The sequence below is a fragment of the Thunnus thynnus genome, chromosome 23 (assembly GCF_963924715.1).
Source record: "Thunnus thynnus chromosome 23, fThuThy2.1, whole genome shotgun sequence".
In the NCBI taxonomy this organism is placed as follows: domain Eukaryota; kingdom Metazoa; phylum Chordata; class Actinopteri; order Scombriformes; family Scombridae; genus Thunnus; species Thunnus thynnus.
The window spans coordinates 7768016-7790252 of record NC_089539.1 but is presented as its reverse complement, the minus strand read 5'-3'; the positions used below and the strand labels follow the sequence as shown (position 1 = coordinate 7790252).

Below are 22237 nucleotides of genomic sequence, written 5' to 3'. Positions count from 1 at the left end.
GCCTTTTCCAAGACCTAATACTGCAGGAGCCCCTGGAAAATGGGAATGAAACATCACTTTTCCTTTTAGACTGAGAGGAATGTGGCACAGCGTTGATGGTTTTTGCAGGATTGGCTCGCCCGAGGCCCGTCTGTCCTGCTGACGGCGGGTCTCTTGTTTTTTTCCTTCTTCTGAAGCAGGAATGTAGGTTAGTGAATTGATTAGCGCTAATAAGGCTTGTCCAGGTCCCACGACCACATAGAAGCTGAACTGAAATAGCTCCACTTTAGTACAGTCTGGACATGTACTTAACACTGACTTTCAAACAAATCTGTGTTTATTTAAAATGATCAGACTGGACTGAAGCGGTGGCTGTGTTCTGTTATTAAATCATATTGGTTAACCATCTGTAATATTAACCACCTGTGAGACCACTGAATAATTACAAGCAACTCTTATACGTGCAGTTTTTGTACAGACGTACCATGACGAGACTGCAAGACCTGCGACTGGTCATCTTGGGCTGTTTTCTCCTACAACTTTTTTATTCTGATGGAGATTTTGATGAATAGTGACTAAGTTGAAGAAAGACTCAGTAACACATATCTAGCTAAGCCATCTTCACCCTCTGCTCACTGCTATCGCGACTCTGTCATTGTGAATGAAAGAATGTAAACATGGCTGTATTCAGTAAGGTGCGGTTACCTGGATGTAACTCCAGTTCTATGAGTAAAATGAGCAAAAGGAAATGGAAGAGTACAAACACAGTTACTGTGGGGAATACAACTTATGCATTAAATGACCTCTTCACATACAATCAGTATGGGGCAAGTTACTTGAAAATTACAATTGCTCATTTAAAAAGTAATTACGTTACTTAACATTACTCTTTACAGTACTTTTATTACTCAGCCCAGCTTCATCAAAGGTGCCATTAAGCAATTCCAAAGACTTCACACTCACATGTCGCATCTTCTGTATTTAACAGGTGTAGAAATAGTTTGGAGGTATTTACTGTCCATTGACAGTTAGCTTAACTTTAGCCCTTCATGCAGCACTCCGGAAGTTTCATCCTCAGTGAAACTGCAGGGCTCACACACCTTCAAACTCTGAACAAAACCCAGCTGATTCCTAAATGTAGGCTTTCCATTGGCTAACATTAGCAAGCCAGCTAACACAATGTCCAATTTCCTGTCTTGTGGCGGAGGCTAGCTGTTTCCCCAACTTCCAGCACCTTACCAGAAAAGTCTTTTCACTGTCAAACTCCTGGTAAATCAGCAAACAAGCTGATCCCCAAATTGTTTAAGTAATTGAGCATTACTGGGATTAGTAAATGTAATGTAATTGCTCAATTTCACATTCTAATCGTTACACTGTTGCTGAAAAGTAATCACATTACTGTATGGCAATAGTAAGTAAAGCATTATAAACCTAGTTTAGTACAGGTAGAATATAGATATACAGACCTGAGCACATGTATTTACCCTTCCTATTTGCTTGTTCAGTGTTAAGTTATTTAAAAATAATAATAATCACGTTTTATGTATACAAGAGACAAGCACTGATGAATCATTTTTTGGCACACCGTAATATTTATGCTTTACTATATTAAGGTTTTTGGCAGTATGCACTGCTATTTGTTTATTTTGTTTTTGACTCAATAAGTACATACTGCCAGCTTTATTTTTAGAAGTGGATGAAACATCCTGTATTTGAAAAAAACTTCCAGAATGACACAGACGGTCATGGCAACTTCCACTAAAAAAGATTCTTGTTCTTAATTTTGGGGACATATTTAGTAATATGTAGCTGATGCTTTGGCAATTTGACATTAACTCAACTTGTAATACTCTGTACAGATGGTTGCTTATTTAATCTAAATCTGACTTAATAACAAATGGTTGTTGTTCCATTTTCCCAGGAAGCAAAGATCCTCCCAAAGCATGACTGTAGATTGAATCACTCTTGTACTGTATGGTATTTCTTGGCAACTGAAGGGAGCAAAAAAAGGGCTGTTCATCTCAGCTATTGTACTGTACATTACTTCCACTTTCGATCACTTAGAAAGCTGTGATGACAAAGCAGGTGGCTTGACCACCTAAAGATGCCACTAATCATCTCCGTAACTTCTCCATCAGCACCTCGGTGTTGTCAGGAACAGTCCGCCCTGGAAACTTCCATCCTCAAGAATAAGTTGTGTTTTCCAGACAGCTGTCTTCCTCATGGAAATACACCAGGACGGACCATAATGGAAGCCAGATGAGCTTAAATTCCACAACAATAATTACCATACCCCATTAGACAGCTCTACTGTATACACTTTAAAACAATGGGCATCTAAGTTGCAGTTTTGGGCGGATGTCAGCCTAAGGGGTTACCATGACAAACTGGCTGTTATGGGGGTGTATCCAGGAACTCCTGAATGTGTCATGCACACAGTATGACACTGAGTTTAGGGACACTTTGAAATTTTTTATATTTTTCACTTGAAACTCATTTCAATTTATGAAATGAAACATCGTAGACATGAGAACAGATGTTATAATTCTTAGTCCTTATTTTAAGACAGAATACATCAAAACCTTCCCTCATGTTGACATCTGCGGTAAAACACAGGCGGAGTGTCTTTCACAATAATACAGTATGAGGAGTGTGGGAGATATGTGAAAACTGGTAGCTGAAGCTTAAATTTAGATCTGAAGGTTAATTTTTCACAGTAATAGACAGTTTACCTCCAGTTAGTGGTTGCTGCTCAAATAAATGAGTAACATGATAATCTGAATAAGACCCTGCCACATTTGAGCTTACAGGTGGTTTTTGGTGCTCATATTACTGTTAAGATATGAGCAGTATCAATTTACCATGTAAACCACATTTGTACTCCATAGTGAGATAACGCAAATATTTCCCTTTTCCCTTTTGTTTGTAAAACTGGAAACATTTTGTTTCTCGGTTCACAGCTTAGGTGATAAATCACCATTCCTGGCTTTTCTTGTCTTTATTGCTCCATACTGTGTATGTTCAGACAGTTGGAGCACTACACTCCATGTGTTGAAAAGACTAAGAGCGGTCCTGGGAGGCGATGTTTTGAGCTAAATGCTAATCTTAGCATGCTAATATGCTGACAAATAATGCTAAAAATATTAACTTGATGTTTTGCAGGCACAGTATCATTTTTACCATGTTCGCCTTCTTAGTTTAGTGTGTTAGCATGCTAATATTTCTAATTAGCACAACACACAAAGTACAGCTGAGATTGATGGGAATGTCATTAATTTAGTCATAAACCAAACCAATCACCAAAGTGATCACAATTCATCCTGATCTGATGACAGTCCGTCTAACAAGTGTAGAGATAAAACCAAAAATGTCAACCTCATGGTGGCGCCAGAGGAAAAGTCATTATGGTCATTAGGATTCATGCTCTGGGTACCATGAATGTCTGTACAAAAGTTCATGGCAATCCAATTGTTTTTAAGATACAGTGCACTGGACCAAAGTGGTGGACCGACCTCCATCAGACCAACAGAGCCACTAGTGTGGCTAAAAGAGCCATAATACTCATAAGCCCTTCATACTGAGCTCTTGTAACCATTATCACAGTGTAAAATATGCCCTCCCATGGACTATTTTCAGAATGAATTTTTATTTCCAAGGCCCATATATCCACTTTTATACCCCTTTAAGGTGAACGGTTACACTTTCAAAGAAAGCTGAATCCATTCCTGTCAGGTGTGTGAATTCAGTCAGTAACTCAGCACAGACTTACACGATAAACATTATTGGTCTCCTGAGGCCCACTTAATCCTCAGGCTGGGTTTGATGTGGGCAAGCTGTCTTTGGTGCCATTGCGGTCGGACTCTTGAAAAGGATTCTGGGTCAGGGTCCCCTGCTCTTGTCGTCTGCCCAAACCATTGTGCCTCATGTCTTCTCCTTGATGTGGCAGGTTTGAGTGGCCATAATAAAAATTAAGAGATCATAAATGCAGGATGGATGCACCATGTGTTTTGCTGGATAATGCACAAGCCCCTAAAGACTGATTCAACTCCTTGGCTTTGTGTTTAATACTTGTAACAGAGTGGGCTTTACATTATTTTATTTTATCATATGAATTAGATTGGCAATAAATACAAGTTGTATTGCCCCACATAGCACAAAATGATGATAATCTGAAGGGACTGATAGAGTTGCTGATAAAAAGTCAGGCCTGTAATTTATCTTAGAAATACACAAGTTTTATTCTTTTTTTTTTTTTTACAAAGTGACTATACTTAAGTCACTAACAGGCAGTGGTAATTCAGTATTCAACTGGTGCAGAAGAAGTAGAAATTAGTTTGGTCAATGTTGTAATTCCTGCTGGTTACCTATAGATCAACATGAAGGTCACAGTACAATTAGAACTGTACTTATTAATATTTTTATCATTTGAGCTCATCTATTGTCTAATGTTTGACTTGGAATAGCAGAAAAAAATGATAGGTATAACTGATAACAATAATGATGGCTCAGTTTCATTCCAGTGTCAAAGGAAGCCATACTGGGGAACCATCATGCACTATACCAGGGTCATGAATTTTGAAAAACTAAATGGGATTCAGCCACCATTAATGGTATTAATTGCACCTGTGCTTTCCCTACTTTGATATGTCTGCTATGAAAAAGGTCTATTGCTTGTAGGGATTTCAGATTGAAATAGGTCTGGAAACAGAAGTTTGAAGAACACTCTCACCACACAATTAATTTAGTAGCTGTTGTGGAGTTTTTTTAAATTTTTTATCACATATATTATATCTGCAAAGGAAGATTGTGTGATATGACCAAAAGTTCCACAACAGCTATTAAACTGACCTTGTAGTAACTGATTTGTCAGCAAGTGGAGATGTTTTTAGTTGTGATTGGCCCTAAAACAGTAAAATACAGAAATACAGCTAGTTTGGACCTGCTGTTCTTCATGCTCTAATGGTCCCTTCATGTTTTGAATGTGCACAGTGGGATTTGGAAACTTCCACTACACTAAAAAAAAAACTTTTTGGGATTGGAATGCCTCAAGGTGTTTTGAAGTTAGGGAAGCATGAGTCCCCTCAGACACTGACCTGTAGTGACTCACTTACAGCAAGCCTGGTATATACAGCCGGAAGGAGGGGGTGTGTGTGGGCTGGATGGGCTTCCCTGAAGTATTTCCATAATTTGCCAGGTCGTCTAGAACATTTACTGTAAATGAAGGGAGCCAATGTGACCAGTGAAATCACCCACCATATATTAAGCTTTTTTAGCATGTGACTACTTAACGTCTTTACCACACCCGATGCCTTTTACAGATATGTTGGGAACAAAAGGCCGTGTGGCGCTCATGCAGCTGGGATGAAACAGAAAGCTGAAGTTTTAAACCAAAAGTTCCACATCTGAGAGCTCACAAGCGTTAATGGCCACCAAGACTTTTTTTTAAGGATGGAAACTTGTTTTGTTGAACCATCTCAAGAATATCAAATCACTGTAAAATAAAGACACTTCCCATAAAATAACTTCCTTTATGTCTGAGGGGAAGGTTCCAGCAATAATCCACACCTGTGACATAGAATCTGTTTTAGCTGATTGTTTTATGTATTTACAATATTAGCAACAGAGTCTTAAAAGTTGAAAATAAGGATTAAACACCAATACACAAAACGAATTCTGTAAAAAAAAAAGTGGAAGATTGCAGTGAAATATGCAATTTTTTATGGTGAAATCATTCAGTGGAATTGCTGCTATCTTCCAGACAATCTGGCTGATATGGTGACTAAATGTCAGTGAATTTCTGGCCTGATGTTCTTAAATAAGGCAATCGTATGTGTATGTTCTCCTCCCCTAATAGTGTTAAAGCACTGAAGGTGACAGTGCATGTTTTTGTGGTTTGTGAATCAAAAAAGAATACAAGAGAGAGCACACATTTCTGTCTGACGCTCCAGTTTCAGGAGGAGAACAGGATGTGGTCGTCTCTCCCCGGCATGTTCAGCGTCTGCCGTCATTGCCACACTGATGAGAATGACTGGAAGGAACATGTTCAGACAGAGTGGGTGGCTGCAGCTCCGTCCACCCAAAACACCCTCTCCTGCAGACAAACACAGACACCCACACAGTGCTGCCACTGGGCTCTTCTCAGATACTCGCTAAACCTCAGGAATTTTATCGTTCGTCACATGACACGCAACTGCGGTAGAAGTTTTCAACTTCCCACCAGACTGATGTACAACACAAAGATTATTATCTCATTTTGTTTGGAAGGTGTGTGCTCTCCCTTGTTTTCTTATTTGATTCACAAAACCACAAGAACATGCACTTTCAGCTTAATTCATTAAAGACAGTTTAGACACATTATATGACATTAATTGTGTGCCACATTTACAGTAGTTAATATTTTTTCACTCAGTTTTGAATTGATAACATCACAATTTATTTATCATTTTGATTGCAAGTACAAGATCATTAGTGACTGATGTTTCCATATGGAGAGATCAATAGGAAATGTAAATGAAAAAGACTCCATTAACCTGTAGCATCGTCCTTAAATGTACTCTTGTGAAGACTGGAGGTAGGACAGGATCCCCCTGAGTCAGGGCCCTGGTTGTAATGGAGTAACAGTTATGGCCTCTCAGATTATGATCCTTAAGATCATGGTGGTAAGAGGATGGCTAGGTGACAGTAAGATGATTGGCCACATATGATGATGTAAGAATTTAAAGGAAAAGTTTGACATTTAGGGAAATATAAAGCTAGCAGCTGACTAACCTAAGTCCACCTATCAGCATCTCTAAAGCTCACCAATTAACACGTGGTATCTTCTAACAAAGTGTAAAAACTACAAATCGCCATTTTACAGTCTTTGTGACAAACTGAGTTACAACAAAGACTTGCTGCATGGCAAATGAAAACCAAAACACTGAAGGATATTAGAAGTAGACTTTGACACAGGAACTATCTACAGGATAGGGCCTCAAGATTAATTTTAAAAAATGGGGCCCACATTTAGACCCTTATCATGTCAGTTGATGTTGTGCTTTTGTGGTGTATACTTCCTAACAAATGTTAAATTAAATTATTGCAATCAAATGGACACACAGTAAGCCTGGACCTTTTGGGGTACGCCGGAGATCTGGGGCCCTGGAGCAGCTGCCCACTTTGCCTAAATGGAAAACCAGCCTTGTCAAACTGCCTTAAAATGGAAAGTCAGAGCTTTAACATCATAGCCATTGTTTCATTTTAAACCAGTGTAGTGGGGTACAGAGCCAACAATGTCCAAATACACACTTTATGGATGACTTCCAGTGTCTTAATGATTTTGTTTGTATCTGTTGTTGGAATCGAATCATAGTTGTTCAGTTTGTTGTTCAGTTTATCATTTATAAGTTAGTTATGTTAAGTTTATCATTCAGTTTGCCATTGCTGTAGAATGACTCTATTGTCTCACGTCATGAGTTCCTATATCCATATTCTTCTCATTTGCATTTACTTCTTTTCTTTAATTTACACTTTAATAAACAATTCATATACACAGCACAGCACTTGAATCGAATTACAAAGTAGACTTCCAAGTACAGTCTCACCTCCCTTCTGTAATCTGGCTCTTGTAAAGTGATAATAGAGACAATTAGGGTACACTTTATCTTGGCAGCGTGTCAGCCAGGCCTCTACTGTTAGAATCTGTCAACAGAGGCAGCGTTCACACCCTCTAGCTGCGCGATGTCTGCTCAGTGCTCTGCACAAAACAAGCTGACAGCAACATAAGGATGTGCAGTCTTGTCGACTGTTAGGGAGGGTTTGGATGAAGTGACAGCAGCTGGCCAGGGCGTTTTCTTCCTCTTCGCAGGTCTGAGCTCTCCATGCATAATTTGGCCTTGTGCCTCTGGCCTGAATATCACCTGATCTTATGGCATACCTCGATATAAGTGATTACATGTGTTTCAGCATCATAATTGCTGTAAACTTTGACTCAGGGGCCCTTTACATAACCTGGCATTGCTGCCTTAGATTTATTTCACACAGGGAAAACTGGAAAAGTCCCTCTTTAGATTACAGTCCCATTTACAATCATATCAGTAGATTTATCAAGGGGTGTTTAAACCACAGGGAGGTTTGAAGTAATCTGTTGATGTTTCATCCACTTCAGTTCTGCAAAACTATGAGAAACAGCACGTTTGCGGTCTGTTGGTTTGTCCAAATCCATCCCAATGAGCTGTGGTCTTCCAGCCAGCTTCCCAGAATCTCCCTCTTTTGTGTAATAAACCCAACATTCTTGCAACTCCACCTCAGGCCTCCTAAGCTTTGTCACCCTAAGCTTTAGATTTAGGGTGACGGCATGAGAGCCAACGTGTTTCTTTACAAGGCAGTTCTAGATACTTTATGTACACATTCAAATCAGTTGCAAAGGAAATAGTTTTCTGCTCTTGGTCGTCTCACGATGTAGTGCTTATCAGGTCACTCTATTGGTTTATCCCTACTTCTCTTCATTCTTTCTCCAACATATCAACATTAATGCATTATTTAAAGCCACTATAATCAATATCATCATCTTAACAATGTATAAAAATGACTACTTGTAATGTGAAAGGTGTCGCTCATGAACAAGCTCATCATGAACCCACAGGGCCTTCTAGAGTGTTTAAAGGTCTTTTTGCCCATTTTTGGTTTTATAGCCTACAGCTTTACTGCTTTGGTTCATTGTCACCACTCTAAGTAGCATTATTTCTAGATGCAGCAGGCAGTTTGTAGCAAACAAGCTCTGATAAGCTCACTCTACACTACCTGACCAGCACCAAGCAGCAAACAGACAAAGTAAGCATTTAGCATAACTGCTAAAAGGTCCAATATTTCCCTCAGGAGGTGGTGGAAACCAAACCAAAGCAAGAAGGAGAGTAAATATTGGACTTACATCTGCCAGGTGGCCAAAAACAAGACTCCAAATGTATGCTAATCTTCACCTTATCAACTTAATAGGGTGATAATAAGTAAATGTCAAGGTTTCTGCTGGCCACAAAAATCAGTTAGTGCAGGTTCAAACAGAAAAGTTTTAAAAAAGCTGTGTATTTGACCTTTGACCTTTCTGTTGCTTTTGAATAGGAATGCTATTTAGATGCAAAGAAGACAAGTACAAACTCTCCACACACCTGTGATAAGACAGTAGTTATCACCCCAGCTAATAATCTGATGTTGTCCTTTTCTTCAGGTTACAGCCCCTTCCTACCCTGTGGTGGTGAAGATGGGCCATGCGCACGCCGGCATGGGAAAGGTGAGTTTCTGGAAATATACAGACATAAACACCCTCACATTCACACTAATGTATTTGTATCAAACCCTAAATCTAGATGATTAATGCATCTCTCATATCTGTACATTAAATATTAAGCTACAGTAAGGAAACTGTTAGCTTAGCATAGCATAAAGACTAGAAGCATGGGGAAACAGCTGGGTGAAGGTTAAAATTAGGCAAAATTAGTAGGCAGACTTTTTTACCTTAGGAAAGTGCCAGGCTAAATGTTTCCCCCAGCCTCCAGTCCTCATGCTAAGCTAAGCTAACCATCTCTTAGCTCTGGGTTTACATTTAGCAGACATAAGACATAAGAATGGTATAAATATTCTCATGTAATTCCTTCAAGAAAGCAAAGAAGCATATATGCCAACATGCAGACCTATTCCTTTAAACCAGGAGGAACACAAGAGTACTTTTAAATTATCTATTTTCAAAAGACTCTGAAATGTCTGAACCTGCGTCACACTAACAGCACTTTTGCAGACAAGCTCAAAAGTTACATATTTCAATCTTTACGAGCTCAGATTATGGGACCACATTGAGATTTGTCTAGATCCCAGTCATGCAAATCAAACATGTGATCTTATCACGCCAGTTTTGACTGGTCTGAGGTTCAAACAGTAGGTAAGAGATTGGAAACCTAAACACCCTTCTGTCCTAGTTTGTACAGACTGGACCAGTTTCTCTATCATCTTGAAAATCAGTCATGATGGTCAAATCTAGGGCCCGAATCAGATTTGGCTGTTCAATAGGAAGATTCGACTATTTGTTCCTCTTTTTTCATATAGACTATCTGGCAAACAGTAAATCCATTGGCATGAGTTTCAGTGATGAGTTCAACCTCATTAATGTAGTCAAACGCAACAGAGTCATGGGAACATATTTTTGAGCATTTAAAAATCAATAAAAGACAGCTGCATATGATGCAAGATTTGAATTGTGGCCTATTTGAATTGCTGACATATAATGTTGGGCTACCATAAGCATTTGTCAGAATAATGAGACAGGCAGCACACATGAATTTCTGTTTAAATCAAGCACTTATAGCCTAATTTGTTTATTTCACTTTAAACATTAAAAACAATGTGTAAATGAATAAACAATTGAAACAGTTTAAAGGGGACCTATTATGCTAATTTCCAGCTCAATATTTTTATTCTGGGACTCCACTACAGTAGCTTTGCATGAGTCACAGTTCAAAAATCTCCTTATTGACTAGCTCTTCATGCAGCCCCTCAGTTCAGCCTCTGTCTGAAACAGGCTTTAGCTCCTGTCTTTTTAAGCACATATTTAATTAATGAATCAAATGATGTAAGATTGGAATTACTTTTAGATAAAATAAAAACAGCAGGCCTGCAAATTTAAAATAATTCACTGCATTGTCTGCTTTGAAATAATAACTTCTCGTCTTCAACAGGATAGGCTTATTAGGCTACTGTATTGTGCATTTTAGTAAGCTTCTATCTGTTATTTTAATCCACACTGAGTGACCAAAAAAAAAAAAAAACTCGACTGCTTGACTTAAAGAATCTCAGTTGACTGAGGGGTCCCCGACGGATGATTCAACTCATCAACTTTCAGCGGGCAGCCCAGCCAAATCACAGTCATAATCAGGCTGTGAAGTGTGTAGTGTGTTCCTGGGTTTACTTTCACTGAACGGATATCTGATCTTTTCTAAGAAGAAGAGCAAGCAGACACACACGCCACTGATAAGGTCTGAGCACAGTCCATCAGTCTCATCTTGATATACTTTAAGTTTTGTTGTTTGTTGTTCTCTTACACAGCAGTCTGGTACACTTCTGTATGGAAGTAACTGTGGACTGATGTCTATCATCTGTTGAATACAGAATGAGACGAGTGCTACAGCAGTAAGAAAGTTCACATACTTTTTCTTGAACATGTACTGTATCTCTGTGCCTTTCTCCCGCCAGTTATTTAGATTCACAGGGGACACTTCCTACAGTGTATATGTCTTTTGCCCTCGTCTGTCTGGATGGGCTTGGTTTCCTGTTCAGGAGCCAGACACACTATAGAGTTTCCCATAAGTCTCTGGGGGAATTTGGCAGGCCCTTGTAGAGCAGGACCTCATTCAACCCCTCAGACCTCACAGAACTCGGAGAACAGACAGGAACATGTGGGATTTAGGCCATTGATGTTTTGTTTGCTTTTGACAGAAACCTGAAATGCCTTAGTAAGTGGAGCTGTAAATGTGCATTTCCAGCCTGCTAATACAAAATTAACATCCAAGTTATCACCTTTATCAATACATAAAGCTTATTTATAGGTGCTAGATGTAGCATTTTTTCATAATAAATCATAACCGCATTCATTCTGGGGAGGGAAATCTACAGTGTTTCCACATTTGGCTGATGCCACGTAGTCCAATAAGAACCTCAAACCTGCAAAATCATCCTTAAAGAAGGCCATTTTTATCAGATTAGATTAGACTTTCATTCTGGACTATAAGCAGTAGGACAGGAGGAAATTGTGTTCAAACTCTGTATAGACCTCTGTATGTTACTTGTGATTTGGTCACACAGCATCGTCTATATTAACCTTAGCTAAGCCAAGCTTTAGGCTGTGGTAGTGAATGTATCATACGTAAGCAAGCAAGTTTGTAGTTATGTTAATAGAAAGCTTGGCATAGTCCTGGAAAGATTCTGATTTAAACCCAAGCTTGGGTTGCAACCCAATGTTGGACCAAGTCAAAGAGTAATGTATAGATTGCTGAGGCTTGACAGCCTTGACTGTCATCCATCTCACACGTGTCTGACAGAACAGATACGCTTTTATTTGAATCAATACAGCTGTTTATACAGGCTGCATAACGGCATGAGTTTCACCCATGCTTTGCATGCGTAATTGCATCCCGAACTGTATTTTTACACTTCAAATCAATTTTCTTCCAATTTACATGCGTAACTACAGTGATAACAAGACTAGGTCAAAACCTAGTGTATGGCTAGACTGGGTATGAAATGCTACAGGGTTTTTAATTTGAAACGACAGATACGGGAAGTGGCAACACGTGGTGACGAAGTCCCCTGGAAATGCGCCGGGCTTTGATGCCTCATTTTTTTCCGCCTGTATTCTGCGAAGACCCACTCTTCTCTACCTCTGATTGGCTAGTACTCGTTGTCCTTGTTGGTTAGGTTTAGGCATGAAAAGTGAGATGGTTGGATTAGGGTAAGAATATCAGGGTCAGAGACAATCAGAGGCAGAGTAGGGGCAGATCTTTGCAGAATGTGGGTGGGAAAAAATAACATGGCTTTGACTGAAGCCAATTTGACACAGGGCTTTTCTCAATACCAAGTACGCCAAGTTCGGACTTGGCAAGTTCAAAGTAAGTCCAAGGACAGGAGGACGCAGTACAATCATTCTGCAATTTGAACAGCAGCAGCTCAGCTTCAACACACCTACCTGACTGTACACTGACAAAATAATCAAAGCTCCAGTAAAACATTTTTTCTCACAAAAATAACATGATTGACAGAGAGATGCAGTAAATTATGTTATTCAGTCTGTAATGTAGCTATAATAAAAATCCAAACTGTTATGTAGCTTAATAAAATAAAACAAAATTTAATATGGACTGATCTGTTCATTTTAATACATTTATATTTACTGAAATGTGTTGATATGTGTACATATAGAGCCCCAGAGGCAGCACTGTTGTTCTGTCCAGTAAAAACATGAAGCTTCACTTTACATTCAGACAAACTAATGTGACAGCTACAAGTCTTAGATTTCATCTGTGAGACCAACATTTATCATATATCATTATATTATTATATCGTATATCAAAATGCAATAGTATTATTTTTTATAATACTCCATTGCTGTGTATACTACAGAGAGGGAGAGTGCCAAAACTGGAGGTTGAAATGTAACATATATATAAAATAGTAATACTTGAATTACCTGATAACACCTCCTGTGCTCCAGTGGGCTGCAGCCAGAGAACGACTACTCTGTACTCACAGCTTCTCAACTGTCTATGAAGACCAGGCGGTGCGGTCACAACGCCAACCTTCACCACAATGACTGTAATTCCTCTGCGTCACTTCCAGTTTTTCTAAAACAAAAATAGAGCTCCCAGTTACAGCATCTCTGTACGCAGGTACTGATACTGCATGTACAGTAAGCTTCTGTGGTCTATCAGTAATTGAATTTTAAATTAATTTTGAATTGTAGAGACTCAGATTTACAGTGAGTATTTTACATAGTATCACTAAAAAGTAAATAGGTTAACTTCTTTTATCAGCTTAACACTGTGCTCACCACAAAAACATTAAAGGTTTTTAGCGGTTTGCTAGTTTTGGTGCTTTTTGATCAAATGCAGAGCTGGATTGTACTAAACAAAGAGACCAGAAGTAAAGATGTCCTCAGCAAATTTTAAATTATTTGTTCTTGTAGTTCATAGTTCATATTCAAAAATGAGGTTCTGATCTGATAAAATGTAATAACAGGTCCAGAATGACCAATACTAATCATAATACAGATGCTTTTTATCATTGAAAGCAGCGTATGTACTACTAGCAGAGTCATGTGTCATCAGCTGCTCCTCACATCTCCGAAAACACAATAGGTGTTATTTGGATTAATTGACCACGTATTGAGAATCTAAATGGTTGCTTTGTCACTTGAAACAATATTAAGTCAGTCAGTCAGTCAGTCAGTCAGTCAGTCAGTCAGGGACATTCGCTGTTATAAGGCTGGCCTCACTGTTGTGGACCAATCAAAAATTACAGGTGACCAACACTCAATACTGTGATTGGACACCTCCTTTGTAACCACAGACTGAGAACTGAAGGTGCTGTTGCTGCTCTGCTAACGTGCTACTTTCAAGGCACTGGTCTGACTCATTATATCTCAGACCTTTTATCGCTGTATGACCCTGCTAGCACTTTGAGATCCTCAGACAGGGGCCCTCTATCTGTTCCAGACTCTCAGCTGAAGACTAAGGAGAACAGAGCTTTTGAAATAAGAGCCCAGAGGCTCTGTTACACCCTGCCTGAGGAAATAAGGCAGGCTGAGTCAGTGGCTACTTTAAATCTAAGCTCAAAACGTACTTTTATTGCATAGCCTTCCCTGATTTTACTTGATGCTTGTTTTATTCTGTTTTGTGGGTTTCACTAATTTATTTAATGTCAGGATGGCTTTTTAATGTTCATTTGGCACGTTCATCATTTTATTGCTGTGTGTTATTATGTGATTCTGCGTGAGGCACTTTATAACTTAGTTTTGATAAGTTCTGTATAAATAAAGATATTATTATGAATATTATTGTTATTTAGCTCACTACCCTATTTTCCCATTACATGTTTTTAAACCAGTCAGACTCTTGCATGTCGTTTGATCTGGACACTGACAGTATGACATGAGATTTTCCACCAGGTGTGGTTCTTTATCTCTATGCCAGTGTTTCACCTTCTCTGGGATACCTTTTCACTTTCTGTTTGCACCATTATGGTTTGTTTAGCTACTTAGAGGAATTGCATAATTCTCTGAAAGGATTAGCATGTGTACAGCTCAGTGTTGGACCTGCTACTAGCTATCAGGTTCTACTTCTAGAGCCAAGATGTGAACTGTGAGTCACTTCCCTTCATTCATTTGATTTTGTTCTTTCAACTTCTGCCCACCTGCTGTAAACTGGCAGGGTTCAGTACTCTGACTCAATACTTTAGTCCATCTGTTAGCTCACTGTTAGCAACACTCACAATATGAAAGAATTTACCGAAATGCTCATAATAACTTTGTAGTACATACTTTACTTTGTGTAATTTATAAAATCATATGAAAGACAATAAACAAATAATATACATGGATTGTTTTGTTGCAAACTAACATTATATTGACGCAAGACTACTGAAGCCTTCCGGCCAGAGTGACCTTATTATCATAACACAAATTTCAAACACAATACAAAGTTAAAGCAACAATATGTAATTTTTAAAAGAAAACATTATTTCTCTTAACGTTGAATTCATTGCATTAAAACACATCCTTGCTCACTTCAGGATACTGCTTACACTGTACAATGAGCCTTACTTTGTCTGGTATGACCATTAGCTAATGGTGTCTAATGGTAGCAAACTTTAAGAAGATATTTCTTTGTATATACTGAATTAGTTTGGTGACTTAATTACTTTTTGTTCTACTAATGTGTTACTTTTGTCATGAGGGGTTGAACATTTCAATAAACTTTCCTAATAACACCTCTGAAATGTCAGTCTGTGACATGGTAACACATAGTGTAGTGGTAGCAAGTATAGAGGGGTTATAACATCAGAAAACTTACTCAGAAATATCAAATACACAGCAATATCTAAAATTTGCTAACATTAGCCACATAAGCTACTGTTCTTCCCAGACCAAGTAACAGCAATTCACCTGAGAGTGGGCCTACTGAAATGAGCAAGAGTGTATTTTATTCCTTCCTTAGAAATTAAACTTTTCACTTGCAAGAGGAAAGAGGAAGTTATTTCCTCCCTTAAAAGTTACATAGTCACCCTTTAAGGACATAAGGAGTCTCTATGCAGATTTCTGAGGCTCTATGTCAATATTTTTTCATCAGTTATCCATAGTTCAACTACACTGAGATACTGTAAACTGTGGCAATTGAAAGTGTCTTCAGCATGAAAAATCAATCAGATAATAAATTATCAATTGATATTTGTTGAAAAAGCAACGGTACAAATGTTTATAGACACAATTTGTTGTTCTCAACAGCTGCTCCCCAAGTGACCAACATAGACATCCTTGTTACACCACACAGATCCTATAGAAGCGATGTCTTTACTGCACCAGCACTGCACTATTTGGCTGCAGCTCAGGAAAGAATAGTTCTTACATTTTTTGCTCATCAGTTATCTCTTTGCTACTCTGCCTTATGAGCTCATTTGAGAAACTAATGGATTAACTTGGTGTTACAGTTCTCTACAACTGTTTTATATGTGGGTTCCAGCAAGCATATTCATGTTATTACCCATCAAAGTGACAACATTGTTTATTTGACCACATTTACAGTACTATCAAAGCTGCCCACCCTTCTTTTAAGCAATAAAAACTATTTTATTGTTTTGGTACCATTCTCATCCTTGTTCAGTTTTCTTTTTATTTGTTTTCCCATTGTCAGTTTAGTTGTGGCTCATTTTTGGGAGGGTTGCCTCATTTTTAAAAGTTCCTTGGGATTTCTTTGTTCCACCCTGATAGTTGTTTGTGTTTCTTTTTCAGCGGGTTTTAGGATTTGTTTGTGTGTGAAAGTGTACTAAACCTAAAACCTTTAAAACAGGTCATTTAACATTATTGTGAGACCTCACACTGTCACATGTAGATGCAAGTGTCTTGTTCCCATTTATGCTCTGTGCTATTCAATACACTATGCAGATGTAAGGCATATGTGACGATACAAATATTTTGTTTTATATTATTTTAATTCTTCAAATGCCACCAAAACTTTAATTTGTCTTTGAGGCACAAAAATGATACAGTATGAGAGTAACAAAGTGAACAGTTTGAACAGACTGAAATCACTTTCCCATAACATTTTAGAGTGTGTTGAAGTCATTCAAACCCATTACTATAAGCCCACTTCAAACTACACTCATCTTCAGTAGAGCAAACAGAGTGAAGAGTTGTAACCCTGGAGAGGGTGAACCACAGCTTCCTGACATTATATATACAATACAATGACCAGAACTTTCATCATATTTCCTCCTTTTGTTGGTTTCTCTTTCTCGCTCTGGTTTCTCTTTCATGTGATGGCACGCCACAGTTACCACTGGTTCCTCTGTGTAACTGTAATGATACCAGTGCGAGGGATGATGATGATTGAGTGGAAGCTCTGGACTGAATCATTTTGCATCTTAGACAGTTAGCACAGTCTGCCATACATTAAAGCTTGATAGGTTTGACTGCCAAAATGCCCTGTTTCCCATGACCTGGTGGAATACGTAAATCTGTGCAACACAATCAAAGACGAAACAAAGAAGAGAGTGCCACCCACTGAAACTCAAACATCATCTGCAGAAAACTGTAGGAAAAAAACATCAGAATTAGGTTGTTTGATTGACAGAGTCAACTTTCGTATCAAAGGTGGAATTAAAATGAAGAATAAATTTGGATCTTGCCGAGCACTTCTTCAAATGGGAGACTGAATGAATGACAACTAGGTGTTTTTTTTCCTATTTTACAATGACAAACCTCATTGTTAGAGAATTAAAGTTAGTTTACCTGAATTTTATGTAACAGCCATGTTTTGTTTCGATGGGTTGCCATTACGTAATTTCCCCTCAGTCTGTGTTGACAGTCTGCAGTCTAATCACTTCATGGGAATGAGGTGACGTAGTTCAAAGCCACTGCTGGAAATGTTTCCATCCAGAGACCCTTCATTATCCCGCCTGTGCACAAGTGTGAAATTCCTGTGGGATTCTAACCGACCACTGCCAGCTTTGACGGCAGGCTTTGTAATTAGCAGCTCTCTAACGAGTGGCGTCTTTCCAACAGATCAAAGTTGAAAACCAACAGGACTTCCAGGACATCACTAGCGTGGTGGCTTTGGCCGGGACCTATGCCACTACTGAGCCCTACGTCCAGTCCAAGTATGATATCCGTATCCAGAAGATCGGCAACAACTACAAGGCTTACATGTAAGATGTTTCACACTACCAGCATCCTACATTTGACAGGAGTGACCTACAAAGTCAAACAGTAGTAACCGCTTGTAGGGTTCAGCACTAGTACAAATGTAGTGTAGCTGCCTATAAAGCTATTGTTTTGAGGCAGACATTTTCATGTCAGAAATTCCGTTTTAATCTTGTCAGAGTGGAAAACACTCTGAAACAGCATTTAAACCTTCATGAGACAGTATTCCACTCACTAACAGACTTTTTCAACCACACAACTAACTATGGAACTAAACAAGAACTTATTTCTGTTTGCCTCCCGACTGTGTCTGAAGAACTGTCACGATTGGGCATATAAGTATATAATAAATCTGATAAAAGCAAAGTAGGGATTTCTGGCACAACTTCACCTACGTCCAAGGTGCATGAAGGAGGAAAACAAAGTCTCAAAACTCCAGGAACACTTATAGTATAAAGAACTTTATTATAAGACCAATGCGTTTTGGGTTGTGGCCTTCATCAGGGTCAGCACACCTGCTTCAAATTAGTCTGATAACTTCTTAAATAGGAGGCTGACATTTCAGGCATTATTTTCACATGCCCCAACAGTTCCTGAACCACCAGGAAGTGCTACCTTCAGACCAGGGGTTGTTTTTTTGGTTCCTGGAGCTATGGGTGAGGAACTAAGTTTAGTCTCTAGTTCCTCTGGTCAAAACACAGGTAAGGTTCCTGAGTTCCTGAAATGGTGCCTGGACTCCTGGAAAAGTTCCTGCAGTGGAAACTGCACCAAAGTTTTCCAGGAAGAATTTCATTTAATTTGACTTTCATTTAACCAGAAAGACTGACAGAGATAAAGCCAGCATAGGCAGCAGATAACAAACTGTCATATAATCAGCACTGAACTGAATTATCTGTAAGGCAGAAGCTATAACCCACCGCCTTTTCAGTGTTAGAGAAACTCTGAGATACAGCACAAAAAAAAAACAACCAAAAAAAAAACAAAACAAAGGAACTTTTCATGCAAAACAACTTCAAATATTTGTTACTACCCCCAAGAAATTCACTATATATATTATATAGACTATCATTTAATACCAATCATAGGGAGAATATCTGATCTTGTTAACTGTTTTTTAGCAGTGTTCAGATGGTCCTAACCTTCTTTCTTTATTTATAAACCAAATTCTATCCTATCACTTAATTAACGTCTACTTACAAAACACCAGCTTTGACCTTCATTGAAAAGGATGCAGTTTACAACCATTAAGGACCAGTACTCATTAGTTAGTGTTGGTTCACAAACTTGGTGATTTCAAGTTGTGTTAGTCCCTAAATTCAAATACAATTTTAAAGCTTTTTTAATAACGTTGTTTTTCACAAAGTGCTTTACAATGCAGTAAAGCAGATTAGAAGTTTTGGGATTTCAAACAGATTTTAGCAATGACGAAACAGTGCTTTCACTCGCAGATAGTCATGGTCCCATTCTCTCCTCAAACCCTCACACCCATTTGGAAGCAAGAGACCTTGTTCTGTAAATTTAGCAGAGCGTACAGTCACAATGAATATGAGTCAACACCCTCTTAGCTTTCAAGTCTCTGTATCTAAACAATTACTTGACCAAAAGCAGAGGAACAGAGTAGCCAAGCTTATCTCATCTTGTTTTCCCCTGGCCTCATCATGAAAGCATGTCTTTAGATGGCTCTGACACAAACATAATGTAGGTGTGGATGGCAATTAACATCACTGATGAACTGACGATAGCATCTCCCGTGAGATTCTCTATTCAGCAGCACAAGAAAAAGTTGCGAGTGACTAACTCTTGGTGGAGCGTTCAAGCTTTCTAACTGGAGGCGTATTGATTCATTTCCTGAACTTTTCCATTGATTTTAGGAGAACATCCATCTCTGGCAATTGGAAGGCTAACACAGGCTCTGCCATGTTGGAACAGATTGCCATGACTGACAGGTGAGCTAAATGCAGACCAATTTAGTAATTCACTACCTCCATATAAGAGTATGTCTGCTTTTTTTCTGAATCTCACATTTAAGAATAATATCTCCAAAGATTTTGGGGTCCTTAATTATTGGTTTATCAGTTATTGGTGTCATTGTGTTCCAGATACCGGCTGTGGGTGGACTCCTGTGCTGAGATGTTTGGTGGCCTTGACATCTGTGCAGTGAAGGCTGTCCACGGAAAAGATGGCAATGACTATATCATTGAGGTCAGTTTGTTTGAAAAATAACCCTTAACCATAGTCTTAGAAAACATAAAAAAGAGCACAATTGTAATTTGATATATCAGCAGCACAAAAACGGTGACAAACGAAGGCAACACCTGTTGAAGCAAAGGTGGTTAGATGGTACATTGTACAATGCAAATTTAATCTAAATGTTACAATGAATTCAGTCTACTTCCTGCCGATAATATTTTTCATGTCATGGTGAAAGTCAACAAGGAAGGGTGTAGCCAGACTTGATGGCACATGATCATCAGAGCCTTGAAAGAATGATTAGTCTGTAGACCAAACACAGGCTGCAGAATGAAAACAACATCAGGAGTCAGCGGTTGACTCACAGTGCCTGCTAACACAGCCTGTTTATTTGAGTCGACTGGTAAAGTTAAGCATTGGACTTGTTGCTTCTAGTTTGTAGACAAATAAAATTGCCTGGCGTGACCTAACACAAGCTGTGATGGAGGCTTGCTCCAAAGGCACTAACTCTGCCTGGGTTGGGGGCTTAGTTCCCACCCATGCTAGAAACGTATGCATTTAAAGGTCTGTAATATTCCTCATGAAAAGATCTACCAAAGAGAATAACATCACGTTACATTAAGTTAAAGTTAAAGCTGCTCTAAACAATATTTTTATATTAGCAATGGATCATCTGATAATATGTAATGTGAAAGGGGTCATGTTCATATAAACATCATGAATCCTGATTTATAAGGCAAAAGTACTGTCAAATTCAGGTTTCATTTTGAGATAGAAAGGCAAGAGGTTTTACATTCAGATATTTCAGAACTCTGATAGCAAACCATGATGTTTTGGTACCAATTTCTCTTTGGTTTTGATGGTATCATCCCTCCGACAGAGAAGGTTCTTTTCACAGCTGCCATTTTGCCCCAGTATTCAGAAGTCACGCAAATTCAAGAAATTCATCATAGAAGATGCGCAGAGACCAATTTCCACACATACAGGATGTGAAAATAGACTAGAATATGTGATGCAGGAACAAGATGATTGAGTTTTGAGTAAGGGGCATGATTTGCTTTCTCTCAAATTGAAAAACTCTCACTTTGCTATCACTATTGTTGTCACTTTCTCCACTGGCACATAAAAAACACTCTTAAAATGCTCAGACAGGTCCAGTCTTGTTGTATGCTGGTCATTGCAAAACAGGAAGTCACTAGCTGAAGTGGAAGTAGAAAAGGAATGTTGAGAGAAAAGTAGAAAGGCAAATCCTAACATTCCCTTAGAAAGCTCTCACATGGTAAAGGCTGATGATATGCTATGTAAGATGATGTAATGATGTGACTAGGACTTTTCCTGTAAGGATTGTACTCAGGAGAGAAGCATGAGACAAATAGTTGTATCATCTGTCATCAGTTTTGTTTTTAGAACAGCCTCAATTGTATTCAAATCTGAGGAAACAGGCTGGTCTGGGACATCTGACATGGCCATATTTAGACTGAGAGCATGACATCACACTTCTCTCTAGCTATACACTGGGTGAGGTCAACAGTGAGAAAATAAGCCTCTTTTTTTAAAACTATCTCAGGAAATATCTACCAGCTCCCCAGAGATATGTGGTCTTAGAGCTGGGCTGTTTGGAAAGAGAAACCAGTGACACAGTGAAGTAACAATGTTCTCTGACGAGCAACACCTCATCCTCTTCTTTTTTATCTCTCTGTCTCTCTAACACTTAAGCATGATGGAATTTAATTAACCGCGACAGGGAGAAAGCTGTCGGCCCTTCACGGTGGGAATCTGTTTTTTGTTCCAGACTAAGACATCAGCCATGACACCTCTCCCTAATGGGAAGTAATTAGGTGCTCACGGGCGCTTCATTAACAGTTTACTGCAGCTGATATTAACATGAGGCAGACTTTGAGTCAGTTCAATTAAAAAACCTACAGACATTGGAAGATGTTGTGACATGACTTCCCACAACATCATGACACTGCACAGCCTAATGACAAATGACATGACAGCAAGGACTACAGTAAGAATGGCATGTCATGCCAGCTATGCCAACAACATGACAACAGGGCATAAAATGACACAATGCAACAGAACTTGATTATATAATCTCATATAACATAACAGTGATATGATGTGGTGCAACAC

The 22237-nt window shown here is 38.8% G+C and overlaps 1 protein-coding gene across 3 annotated transcripts in view; it reads left to right on the top strand.

Annotated features, from left to right (window-relative positions):
* LOC137176169 (synapsin-3-like) overlaps positions 1 to 22237 on the top strand; it is a 120396-nt gene that overhangs the window by 86345 nt on the left and 11814 nt on the right. For all 3 annotated transcript variants that reach the window (XM_067582274.1, XM_067582271.1, XM_067582272.1), the window contains 4 exons: positions 9182 to 9244; positions 17774 to 17916; positions 19783 to 19857; positions 20011 to 20113. In XM_067582274.1, the coding sequence (XP_067438375.1) occupies positions 9182 to 9244; positions 17774 to 17916; positions 19783 to 19857; positions 20011 to 20113 (384 nt within the window). The remainder of the gene's footprint in view (positions 1 to 9181; positions 9245 to 17773; positions 17917 to 19782; positions 19858 to 20010; positions 20114 to 22237) is intronic.